Source organism: Pantherophis guttatus, chromosome 5 (assembly GCF_059756535.1).
Source record: "Pantherophis guttatus breed Tessera chromosome 5, ASM5975653v1, whole genome shotgun sequence".
NCBI classification, from domain to species: Eukaryota; Metazoa; Chordata; class Lepidosauria; order Squamata; family Colubridae; genus Pantherophis; species Pantherophis guttatus.
In genome coordinates, this window is record NC_142067.1 from 12,641,520 (window position 1) to 12,654,084 (window position 12,565).

Sequence of the window (12,565 nt, forward strand, 5' to 3'; positions counted from 1 at the left end):
CCCGGTTGTTAAGTCCATCCGGCTTCCCCATTGACTTTGCTTGTCAGAAGGTCGCAAAGGGGGATCACATGACCCCATATCCCTGCATCCGTCATAAATACGAGTCAGTTGCCAAGCGTCTGAATTTTGATCATATGACCATGCAACTCACATGCAAATGTGAGTGTGAAAAACGGTCATAAGTCACTTTTTCCAATGCTTTTTCCACCATAAATAAGTACACTTTTTCCACCATAAATGCATGCCAGTGGCCAGGCATCTGAATTTCAATTACATGACCACAGGATGCTTCAATGGTCATAAGTGTGAAAAACTGTCATAAGTCACTGTTTTCACGTAACTTCAAACAGCACTAAAACAAATGGTTGTAAATTGAAGACTACCTTACCTGTATATCAGCGGTGAAATCCAGCAGGTTCTGTCAGGTTCTGGAGAACTGGTAGTGGAAATTTTGAGCAGTTCGGAGAACCGGCAAATACCACTTCTGGCTGGCCCCAGAGTGGGGTGGGAATGGAGATTTTGCAATATCCTTCCCCCAGGAGTGGGGAGAGAATGGGGATTTTGCAGGATCCTTCCCCTGGAGTCAGGTGGGAATGGAGATTTTGCCGTATCCTTCCCCTGCCATGCCCACCAAGCCACGCCCATAGAACCGGTAGTAAAAAAAAATTGGATTTCACCACTGTTGTATATGTAAGCAAATAATGTTGAAATTTCTTTTGGGGAAACAGCTGTCTTGAACAGAACGGTGGAAGATTTGAACCTTCCCACCTAACAATCTGCCGTGTGAGAATGAGAACAGCATGGAGCAGCGGATGTACATGCAATTATGCAGATGCACAAGTATTTACGGGCTGTGGTATCACACGAATCACCAGTCCTTTTCCATTTGCATGGCTCCCAAAAGGCTCCACAGATATCGGTAAACTACTTCAAAAATGGGTCAACTCTATCTTAGAATGTCTAGAATGCTTCCTCTGGTTAAAAAAAAGAGAGAGAAAGAGACAAGGAATTGAAGGAAAAATACAGCAAACATCAACTATTAAACAAGTGTTTTAACCAGTCTTAACGATGGAGGTTGGAGACTAGGTAAATTAAGATGTCAGAAGCTCTTGATAGGAAAATTGTTTCCCACAGTCCATTCTAGTTCTGGATTTTTTCCGAGTTCCTCTTTATTTGTGAGCTGTTACAAGATTGATTCTTTTCCATTTAGCTGTGATTTGTCGTTATTTGAAAAATACACCCTGCATCAAATGTGGCACTAATTGGAATTAAACATGAGGACAAGAAAAGAGCCTCTTAGACAACTATTGGGAAAATGTACAAACTAATTCCGGGCAAGAATTCTTACATCCCTGTTTTGAAACTTTCCCCCGGCTGCCAAAAGAGCAGTGAAGAAAACAGTGCTTTACAAGCTGACTGAAGCATTATTATTATTATTGGTTAATCTTTAGTGAGATTCACAACCTTTGAGGCTGGTTAATAGCTCAGCAGCTCGAGTCCTAACCAAGGACCTAGGAACTGTTAAGGTATCGTCGGAGGATGTAAGCTGTTCCGAGTAAGGTGGTTTTTTGTAGAGTCAAAATGTTCAAGTCTGGCAAATTTAGAATTTCTATTATTAATATTTATTATTATTAGTATTAGTATTATTATTATTATTATTATTATTATTATTAGTGTTGCCACACCAGTAAAAAAAAAAACACTGCGAGTCTTCGCTTAGAATTGAAAATGATAAATCTGTTCTGCAACTTGAGCATTTCTACAACTTTTGTATATTTATTTATTTGAATCCCATTCTTATTACTTTCGCAAAGAACCCGAGGTGGTGGACATATCCTTCCTCCTCCTATTTTGCTCACAACAACAACAATCCTGTGAGGTGGGTTGGGCTAAGAGAGTATTACTGGCTCAAAGTTATCCAGCCAGTTTTCATGGCTAAGGCAAGACTTGAACTCACGGTCTCCTGCTTTCTAGTCTGTTCCCTTAACCACTAGACCTGTGGTGTCAAACTCAAGGCCCAGGGGCTGGATCTGGCCTGTGGGGTGCTTAGATCTGGCCTGTGGGGCCACCCTGGAAACAATGAAGGACTGGCCAGCAGTGCCTCTGCCAGCGAAAATGGAGCTCGGGAGCCTGTTTTCTCTTGCAGTGTGCTCCGGCCACACAGGTACCCCCGACATGAGTTATGCCAAGCATGCCCACCCTACCCTGGCCATGCCCACTCCGACCCACTGAGGTCAAACACAACCCTGATGTGGCCCTCAATGAAATCGAGTTTGACACCTCTGCACTAGACCAAACTGGCTCTCTTATTAAGAGCTGAGGTGGTGCAGTAGTTAGACTGCAGTACTGCAGGCTACTTCAGCTGAGTGCTAGCTGCAGTTCAACAGTTCAAATCTCACCAGGCACAAGGTTGACTCAGCCTTCCATCCTTCCGAGGTGGGTAAAATGAGGACCCAGATTGTTGAGGGCAATAGGCTGACTCTATAAACGGCTTAGAGAGGGCTGTAAAAGCACTGTGAAGCTGTATATAAGTGTTATTGCTATTGCTATACTGATTGTAAAAAAAGAAAGAGAGAGAAGGATAGAATTTGGACCCTTTTCTAGACTAATGTTTTTCTTTAATGTTTGTGCAGGTTTCAGGATATTCATTAGTCGTGCAGGCTCAGGACAGTGGTAATCCTCCTTTGACAGCCACCGTGACGGTCAATGTTGACATTTCTGATGTGAACGATAACAGTCCTGTGTTTACACCTGCCAATTATACAGCTGTGATTCAGGTAAGCTGATCCAAACCGTTTCCCAAAGGGCCCTCTCCTTCTGTCCTTTAAGATATAAAGATGTTGGCATGCAATTTTGATCCCGGTTGAAGATTTATCAGCTTGCAGTGCATGGTATCATACCTTTCTTTGCAAGGAAAGGAAGCCGCAGTTTCCATAAGCTGGTTCATAAATGGGAACGAGACTCAAAAGTTCTTGTTTGCGTAGTAGGTCCCTGCAAGGATTCCAAGTCTCAGAGAATTTGGATGGAGCTGTTTTATTGAATTGCAGAGTTGAGTTTTCTAACACATTGGCCATAGCTACCGGTTCGCAAATGTGAGCTCACATGCCACCTCCGTGCATGCACAAAGCGTCAAAAACAGGACATGATGATGTCCGGGCGGGTGGGCGGAGCCTCCCACCGCCTGAACTGGGGCGAACCGGTAGCAACCCATCACTGCCCCAACATGAGTGACATCGAACTGGACACATCCACCCCGGCCCCCCAAGATAAAACACAACCCTGATGTGGTCTTAAATGAAATTGAGTTTGACACCCCTGCTCTTAAGTGGTCCTCTCTAACCAGTCTATAGGTTATTCTAACAGTACAAAAATGCACAAAAGCAAATGCACATTTTATAACAGATGGCAGATAGAGGGGGAAAAAAATCTATGTGTGCTATCAAAATGCCGTATTCTCACACGTTGCTCATCAGCGTGCCAAGATGCGTAATTAAAATTCTGTCTCTCGTTTTCTCTGCCTCTCTCTTTTTAACGCTACGTTCGCCGACGATGCACAAAGGAAAACAAACCAGTAGGTACCAGTATTCTGCAATTGGTGGTAACGGATAAAGACTCCCTGCACAATGGCCCTCCTTTCACCTTCGCCATCCTGGCTGGAAATGAAGAGAAAGAATTCATGCTTGACCAGCAAGGCATCTTGCGATCCGCTGTCATCTTCAAACGCATGATAGCCACTGAATATGTGCTGTGTATTCAGGTACCAGTTTTCATTTGTTCGTCGCCATAGAAAATGGTTGAACATCGTTCTTAAGCCTTCAGAGCATTTTCCTGTCCATGTAACTGTGATCACCTACATCAGGGGTGTCAATATCAAGGCCTGCAGTCTGGATCCGGCCCGTAGGGTGCTTAGATCTGGCCCATGGAGCCGCCCTGGAAATAGCAACGGACTGGCCCGCAGTGCCTCTGCCAGCGAAAACAGAGTTAGGGAGGGCAGTATGTGACCCTCCCAGACTCCATTTTCGGCCGCGACGGCCTCCTGCAGCCCTTTGCCAGAGCTCCGTTTTCGCTGGCAGGATGCTACAGGAGGTGGTCGCGGCCGAAAATGGAGCCAGATGGGCCGCGCACGGCTCCCTTGAGCTTCATTTTCGCTGACAGAGAGCTGCAGGAAATGGCAGCCGAAAACGGAGCCTTGATGAGTGACCTCGAGCTGGCCATGGCCACCCTGGCCACGCCCACTCTCCCCCCCCGAGGTCAAACACAACCCTGATGTGACCCTCAATGAAACTGAGTTTGACACCCCTGACTTACATGCAATATTTTTAGCAATCTTCTTTGAAATACACTTTTCAGCATGTTTTTAAGTTTTATTGAACCAGGAGTAAAATACTTTGCACGAAATGAAATTTTGCATCTGATCATTTTAAGGCTGTCATTAATTTTCTTCCAAAATATATATATATATATATATATATTTGTTTTTCTATCAAGACACCTGGTCTACCCCAACATGTGGGAGGGAGCATACTGCATCCCTTTCGCCTTTCAGCTCCAATCCAGGAGCCCTCAAGCAGTCGCATTCACGACAAACCATTTTATACCAAATTTATATTTTTGCTGATAAAGAAATAAAGGGAGACTAGTATAGGTCTATTTCAAGCTATTTATCTACTTAAGTTTGAAGAGCACCACAACACAAGTTGGAAGAGCGATTGGTACTCTTGAAGTAATACAGAGCGAATGCAAATTAAATTAGAAAATGAAAAAGGGGGAAAATGTCAGAGAGCTAAAGCGCAATAAAACTTTTTCTGTAAAAATGAAGAAAATGAACTTGTGATTTATGATTTTGATGATTAGACAGGATAGATCTGACCTGGGGAGTGGGGGGGGGCTGCCCTCCACAACAATCCCACTTTCTCATATGCCCCTTTGGAAAATTAATTGCCCCCCTCTGCGATAGATTATAAAAAGAAGACAGTCTTGATGTAACTTTATAGAAAGATTAAATTTTATTGTCCTTATAACTGCTTCAAAGAATATCAGAAGCTATTTTTTAATATTTTTAGATCTTTATATTTTTCTCCTTTTTTCTATTTTCTTGTCATTGTTTTTCTTATAACCCACACAAAATATCATTTTGGCGTATAAGCAAAAACTCAACATTCTGATCGTAATCCAAATTTAATTTTTGCAAGCATTCCATGATCTGCGTACGGAAAAAGAAGTATTATAGATGCCAATCAAATCCATAAACAATTCTATCCTGTTTTGGAGCTTGGAAACTCTGCAAGCTCCAAAATATTCAAACACATTTCAACTTGCAAACTCTGCCTGCAGATTTTTTTTTTTTTTTCCATTTGGGAAATCGATCACAAAGAGAAGATTTTCTCTTTGCAAGAGAAAGACGGTGAAGATTTCCCCAGCTGGTTCTGTACCTCCAAATTATGTGCAGGCCACCTGTTACAACTGGGTGTTCCATTTTTACCAAGAAATAACTGGAAATGTGATGTTCTTTTCCAATTCAACACAAGGAAGCTGGCATCCTTGGCAGCTGAATTCTTACACTGTTGAAAGTCTGAAAGGCTTTTTTAAAAAACTATTTTCTCAATTATTTTTATTACAGTCTTTAAGGCACAGCCTGGAAATGATCAATGACATCTTTGAGTGATGATGTTCAGGTTTCTAAACCCAATCTCAATTCGAAGCTGGATGTGGGAAGAAAGAATAACTTTAAAGCAGTGGTGAAATGCTACCAGTTCGCACCGGTTTGAACGAACCGGTAGTGATAAAAACTACCAGTTCGGGCAAACCGGTAGTAAAAAAAAGCTACGGGTTCCTCCAAACCGGTATTTCCAACTATCAGCTGTGCTGCGCAATTTAAAATCACTAGACAAAGACAAAATTTAGGAAAAATTAAAAGCAATAAATAGGCACCGTCGTGTAGATAGAGTAGGTAATAAGTCACTGTTTATATATGTGTGTGTATATAATTACATATATTCAGTTTGTTTATGGTGATTTGTATTGTATATCTAATTTTATGATTGAAAATAATTTGTATATTTTTATCTTTTTAAACTTAAAGTTTGTTTTTAAAACAAAAAAATAAAATAAAATAAAATAAAATCACTAGAAAGCAAGAAATCCTGCTAGTGAATCTAAATTGTGCAGCACAGCTGTTCCCCCACCTCACTGTTCTACTTACCTTCCCAAGCCTCCTTTTTCTGCGCAAAGCACGCGTTTGATGCATACTGCGCATCATGCGCACACAGCGTGTGTTGGTGTGCACTGCACATTCAGTGCAGCATGTGTTTGGCACACAGTGTGCATGCACGCATGCATTTGGCATGCAGCGTGCATGCATGGGCAACGAACTGGTGGCAAACCAGGGAAGATTTCACCACTGCTTTAGAGCACAGTGTCCCAAAGGGAGGCAACTGGACTTTCTTGTTTTTTCTTTTGAAGACGTTTCGCTTGTCATCCAAGAAGCTTCTTCAGCTCTGACAGGATAGTGGGGAATGGAAGGATTTCTATTCCTTGCAGACTGCTGGTCACTCACTTGGATGTTTATCTGTGTCCTCAGGGTCACCTGAGTGGTGCTCCTGGTTCCTGTAGTCTGCAATTTTTTCCTCTGGAAATTCATTCCTACTCCCTACTTCGTTTTCTCTGGCAGAGGGTTGCAGGAGGCCATTTTAGCCGAAAATGGAGCTCGGGTAGGCCATGGGCAGCCCTCACGAGCTTCGTTTTCTCTGGCAGAGGGTTGCAGGAGGCCATTTTAGCCGAAAATGGAGCTCGGGTGGGCCATGGGCAGCCCTCACGAGCTTCGTTTTCTCTGGCAGAGGGTTGCAGGAGGCCATCGCAGCCGAAAATGGAGCTCGGGTGGGCCATGGGCAGCCCTCACGAGCTTCGTTTACTCTGGCAGAGGGTTGCAGGAGGCCATCGCAGCCGAAAATGGAGCTCGGGTGGGCCACGGGCAGCCCTCACGAGCTTCGTTTTCTCTGGCAGAGGGTTGCAGGAGGCCATTGCAGCCGAAAATGGAGCTCGGGTGGGCCACGGCCAGCCCTCACGAGCTCCTTTTTCGCTGGCAGAAGGTTGCAGGAGGTCATCGCAGAGGCACGGCAGGCCGGTCCTTCGCTGTTCCAAGGGTGGCCCCACTGACCAGATCTAAGCACCCCGTGGGCCAGATCCGGCCCACAGACCTTGATTTGACACCCTTGGACTAGGCTGTGCATTGAACAGAAGTCCTTGTCCTTGGTTACATTGGCTTGGAATGTAATTACAATCTCAAGTTTTCTTTCCAATGCCCATTGACCACTGTAGTGTTGCAGGAAAAAAAACGGGACCAGGCCAAGCTCTTCAATGCAGTAAAGAGTTTATTGTGCACGGTTCAAACAGCCCAAAGGCAAACAAAAGTTCGAACGCCGATGGCTTCTTCTGGCCATGTATTTATACAATTTAAAGGCAGAGTCATTACAGAGAGTGCTACAATTCATACGTAGAAGCTGCCCTTTCATCTACCTCTAGGAAAGGAAATAACAATCTTCTTCTCACATACTCAGGTTCTCTGCTCAGGAGCTCAAGACATAATAAAAGGAGATAAGAGGCTTGGAGACGCCTCAAGGGCCGTAAAGGAAGCGGCTCTTTTTATCTAGGGATATGCGTGACATTTGGGATGCAATAAACAGTAAACAACAGGATATATCTGTTTAGGGTCAGTTTGCCCTTCTACAATTCTGTACCTACGTCAAATACCTTTTGGCAGCTTAGCACCTTGGCACGGAAGAGGCACTTCTGTCTTGACCAAAGATTTAGAATTATACTATTTGAATTTTGTCCCAATATCGGATCTTAGCCTAGCTCAGTAGGACAATGGTAACATGCAGTTTGCAGATGCTAGGCCTGAGGGACTTATTTACTTATTTATTTATTTGCTCTGCTATAGATCTAGCATTGGAGTTTTTGCTTTAGAGACTCTGAAATTCCTCTGAAGAAAGAGCTGCCCAGACAAGTGTTGTGGTGGCCTAGAGGTGGAGCTCTCGCCTCTTGAGGACCCAGTTTGTGGGGGCAATAAGCTGACTTTGTATAAATATACAAAAGTATGAAGGCTATTGCTTAATGCATTGTAAGCCGCCCTGAGTCTCCGGAGAAGGGCGGAAAAGAAATCAAAAATTTAAAAAAAAAAATATTAAAACAATCAGGAGGCTGTGAGTTCGATCCTAGGTAGAGGCAGATATTTCTCTCTCTGGGCACACTGGGGATATACTGTATCTGCTGAAAAAAAAAACCCTCTGCATTGGCGATAGGAAGAGCATCTGGCCAGTAAACACTCAGCTCCATTCAGTTGCCCAGACTCCACCCCGCAAGGGATTATGGGGTCGTTAAAAGAGGATGAAAGAACCATCCGGATATTTTTAGACTCCCATACTGGGCAGCATTTAAAAGGAGTTGTTGTTGTTGTTTTTGTGTATGTGTGCGTTGCATCATTGGGTTTTCAGTTTCTCCTTTCTTGAATTAGGCCAAGGATTCAGGGAAGCCTCAGCAGATTTCCCATACCTTCATTCAGATCCGGGTGATCGAAGAAAGCATCCACAAACCCACAGCCATTCCCCTGGAGATTTTTATCGTGACTATGGAAGACGACTTCCCGGGAGGTGTCATCGGAAAGATCCATGCGACAGACCAAGATGTCTATGATGTCCTCACCTACGGCCTGAAGTCGGAGCAGAAAAGTTTGTTCAAGGTCAACAACCACGACGGAAAGATCATCGCCCTCGGAGGGTTGGACAGCGGGAAGTATATCCTGAATGTGTCAGTCAGCGATGGGCGGTTCCAGGTCCCCATGGACGTGACGGTCAACGTCGAGCAGTTGGCCCAGGAGATGTTGCAGAACACGGTCACCATTCGCTTTGAGAACATCTCCCCGGAGGATTTTGTGGGTCTTCACATGCATGGATTCAGGCGCACCCTGCGCAACGCGGTCCTCACCCAAAAGCAGGATAGCCTGCACATCATCAGTATTCAGCCCGTGGTGGGTAGCAATCAGCTCGACATGCTGTTCGCGGTTCAGATGCACGCCGGCGGCTTCTACAAGCCGGCCTACTTGATTCAGAAGCTGACCAGTGCAAGGCGACACTTGGAAAATGTGATTCGCATCGCTGCCATCCTTGAGAAGAATTGCTCGGGGCTGGATTGTCAGGAGCAGCATTGCGAGCAAAACCTGTCTATCGATTCCCATTCCCTGATGACTTACAGCACCGCCCGGATTAGTTTCGTGTGTCCCCGGTTCTACCGAAACGTCCGCTGTTCTTGCAATGGTGAGTGCCATTTTCCCATCTCTCCACCCAATTGTTCTCCTCCTCCTCCTCCCCCCCATTCAAAGCTCTTTTTATTTCTGAGACGATGCCGCTACAACACAGGAAGCTCATGTCACATTTCTAAAAGATCTGGTACTTTTGTAAAGCAGAAGGCTGAGACTTTCATTCTCACGCTCAAACGGGGAAAGTCTGATCTTTATTTTTATTTATTTATTTATTTTCATCAAGCATGTATTAGATATTAAAGATATAAGTATAAACATGATTATGAATACAGGATAAGGATACAAATAAATGTGGACAGTAGGACAGGGATGGTAGGCACGCTGGTGCACTTATGCACGCCCCTTACAGACCTCTTAGGAATGGGGTGAGGTCGAAAATAGACTGTCTAAGGGTAAAGTTTTGGGGGTTTGGGGAAGAAACCACAGAGTCAGGTAGTCCATTCCAGGCATTGACCACTCTGTTGCTGAAGTCGTATTTTCTGCAATCGAGTTTGGTGCGGTTCACTTTAAGTTTGTATCTATTGTGTGCTCGTGTATTGTTGTGGTTGAAGCTGAAGTATTAATTGACAGGTAAGACATTGTGGCAGATAATTTTATATGCTACGCTTAGGTCGGACCGAAGACGGCGAAGTTCTAAGTTGTCTAAGGCCAAAATTTCAAGTCTCATGGCATAAGGTATTCTATTGCGGATAGAGGAATTGAGGACTCTTCTTGTGAAATATCTCTGGACTCTCAATTGTATTAATGTCCGATATGTAGTGCAGGTTCCAGACAGATGAGCTGTATTCGAGAATTGGTCTAGCAATTGTTTTGTATGCTCTAGTTAGTAGTACAATATTACCAGAGAAGAAGCTATGCCAGATTAGGTTAACAACTCTTAATGCCTTTTTGGCAATGCTGTTACAATGAGCTCTGGCACTTAGATCGTTTGAGATGAGTACTCCAAGGTCCTTGACAGAGTGTGGGTCGTCTATAAGGTCGTATCCACCCAGCTTGTATTTTTGTATCTTGATCGAGGTCAGAGAAAGCTAGTCAACTTTGACCTCTTGGGACAAAGGTCGCCAAACTTTCAGGACATGGCCTAATGAAAGAGGTCAGCCGTGCCACGGAAAAGGGTGTGGGATTAGCAGAGAGGGCAGATTTGGGGCTTGGAAAGCAGTGGTTGTGTAAAAGAACAATCCCAGTATTTTCAGACTGATCGGGGCATCTGACCTGAGCGATATAAAATTTAAAAAGACATTGACTCATTTTCTATTTTGCCAGAGTAATGAAAACCCATAAAGCATGTCATTAAGTAATTGAGACCAAAGAGGGAAGTCTTGACCTTTCCCAGAGCATACTCATTATATGGCCCCCCTCGTTTATTTTTGTTGCTTTATATTCACACACACTGTGGGGAAAAAAATACGATCGGAAACTTCTGTACTGTTTTGAAGGTGGTCTAAACTGCAGCGTTTGCTTTTTTTAACCACGTTAGGCACTGTAAAAACCGAAGGGCCTTTAGAATTAGCCTAAAGGACCATCGATGTGGTCCATTAAACGCAGGCTATATTTTTTTGGTATGCCCCTTTCCTAGAATTTGCACCCTTAAGAAGAAAACATTGGCAGAAAAATACCTTTGGGCTGAAATAAATCCACCGAAGAGAACGTCAACCGAATTTTACATGGCGTAAGAAAGGCTGATACAAATGAGGGATGTTCACTCTTAAAATATGCATCTTATTCCAAAGCTTATTCCCACAGACAGATGTCGTGGGCATTCATTGTTTATGCATGCCAGATGTGGAGCAATTCGACTTGGTTTACCTTGATTAGCAGGGATAGTTACCAAAACACAAAACAGGCTGCAAGATGCCGGAGAAAAGGCTTGGTCCTCTCAAGGGTTTTGGCCCTTTGTGTTGGTTTGAATAGTAGTCAAGAAAAGTAGATGGAACAGTCCAGATCCTTTTACCTCAGTCTTTAAAGTTTAAGTTTCAAAATGCTTAAGTCATAAACTCATAACTTTAATAAAATGAGTCATAAACTCATAAACTTTAATAAAATTAAATCAAATTTCCTGGTTGTGGGAAACTGGATATGTCTGAGTCCAGTGGTGGCTAACTTTTTTCTCATTGTGTGCCGAAAGTGCGTGCGCGTGCGATAGCGTGCATGCGGGCTGGCACCCATAATGCAATACAGCCCCCCTGTGCATGCACGCACGACCTCCCCACACTCCCCCGCCACGCATGCGCACACGATCCCCCCACGCCCCCCCATGCATGCACACGTGACCTCCCTTCCCCCTGTTTTGGGCCCAGTAGGCCTCCCTGCAGCCTCCTGGGCCCAAAAACGAGCCATGGGAGGAACGCACCGCGTGCCCCCCCGTGCATGCATGCATGACCCCTGCCCCCCACGCATGTCCGTGCGACCCCCATGTATGCACGTGTATCTCCCGCATGCGCCACCCTCGCGCATCCCAAAAATCAGCTGGCCGGCAGGAGGCATGTGCGCATGCATGGTGGAGCTGAGCTGGGCGAAGGCTCACGTGCCCACAGAAAGGACTCCGCATGCCAGCTGTGGCAAACGTGCCATAGGTTCGCCACCACGGGTTTAGTCTAACGAAGAGAAGGACATGATAGCAGTCTTCCAATGTTTGAAGGGCTGTCATAGAGAAGAGGGGGAGGGGATGTTAACATATTTCCCAAAACACCTGAAGGTAGGACAAGAAGTAACAGATGGAAGCTTATCAAGGAGAGATCCAACCTAGAATTAAGGAGAAATTTCCTGTCAGGGAGGACAATTAATCAGTGGAATGGCTTGCCTCCAGAAGTTGTGGGTGCTCCCTCACTGGAGGTTTTCAAGTAAAGATTAGACCGCCATTTGTGTAAGGTCTGTTGCTTGAGCAGGGGTCGGAGGAGAAGGCCTCCAAGGTCACTCTGTTATTCTATTAACAGAAACATACATAATCAGCCATATGACCCAAGCAAAAAAAAAAAAATGAGTACAGGTAGATCGTGACGTACAACAGTTCATTTAGTAACTGTCCTATTTACTGTCCTATTTTCTAACGCAGATTTCCACTCTCATAGGTTTATGTCCAGAATTATGTCTAGGTATTTATCTTCATGCAGACATATAGTCATTCCAGACAGAAACATGCTGGCCTCTTTCATGGAAGCAAAGAGTTTTACCGATTTTACAATATATGATCTGGCTATGCCTCTTAGCTCTTCTATCTAAACAGCAAGAATCCCACATGATCCCAGCAGG

The 12,565-nt window shown here is 44.4% G+C and overlaps 1 protein-coding gene across 11 annotated transcripts in view; it reads left to right on the plus strand.

Moving 5' to 3' along the window:
* Positions 1 to 12,565, plus strand: part of FAT3 (FAT atypical cadherin 3) — a 626,029-nt gene that overhangs the window by 535,488 nt on the left and 77,976 nt on the right. For all 11 annotated transcript variants that reach the window (XM_034408488.3, XM_087894589.1, XM_087894591.1 and 8 more), the window contains 3 exons: positions 2,634 to 2,777; positions 3,560 to 3,757; positions 8,513 to 9,311. In XM_034408488.3, coding sequence (XP_034264379.2) covers positions 2,634 to 2,777; positions 3,560 to 3,757; positions 8,513 to 9,311 — 1,141 coding nt within the window. The remainder of the gene's footprint in view (positions 1 to 2,633; positions 2,778 to 3,559; positions 3,758 to 8,512; positions 9,312 to 12,565) is intronic.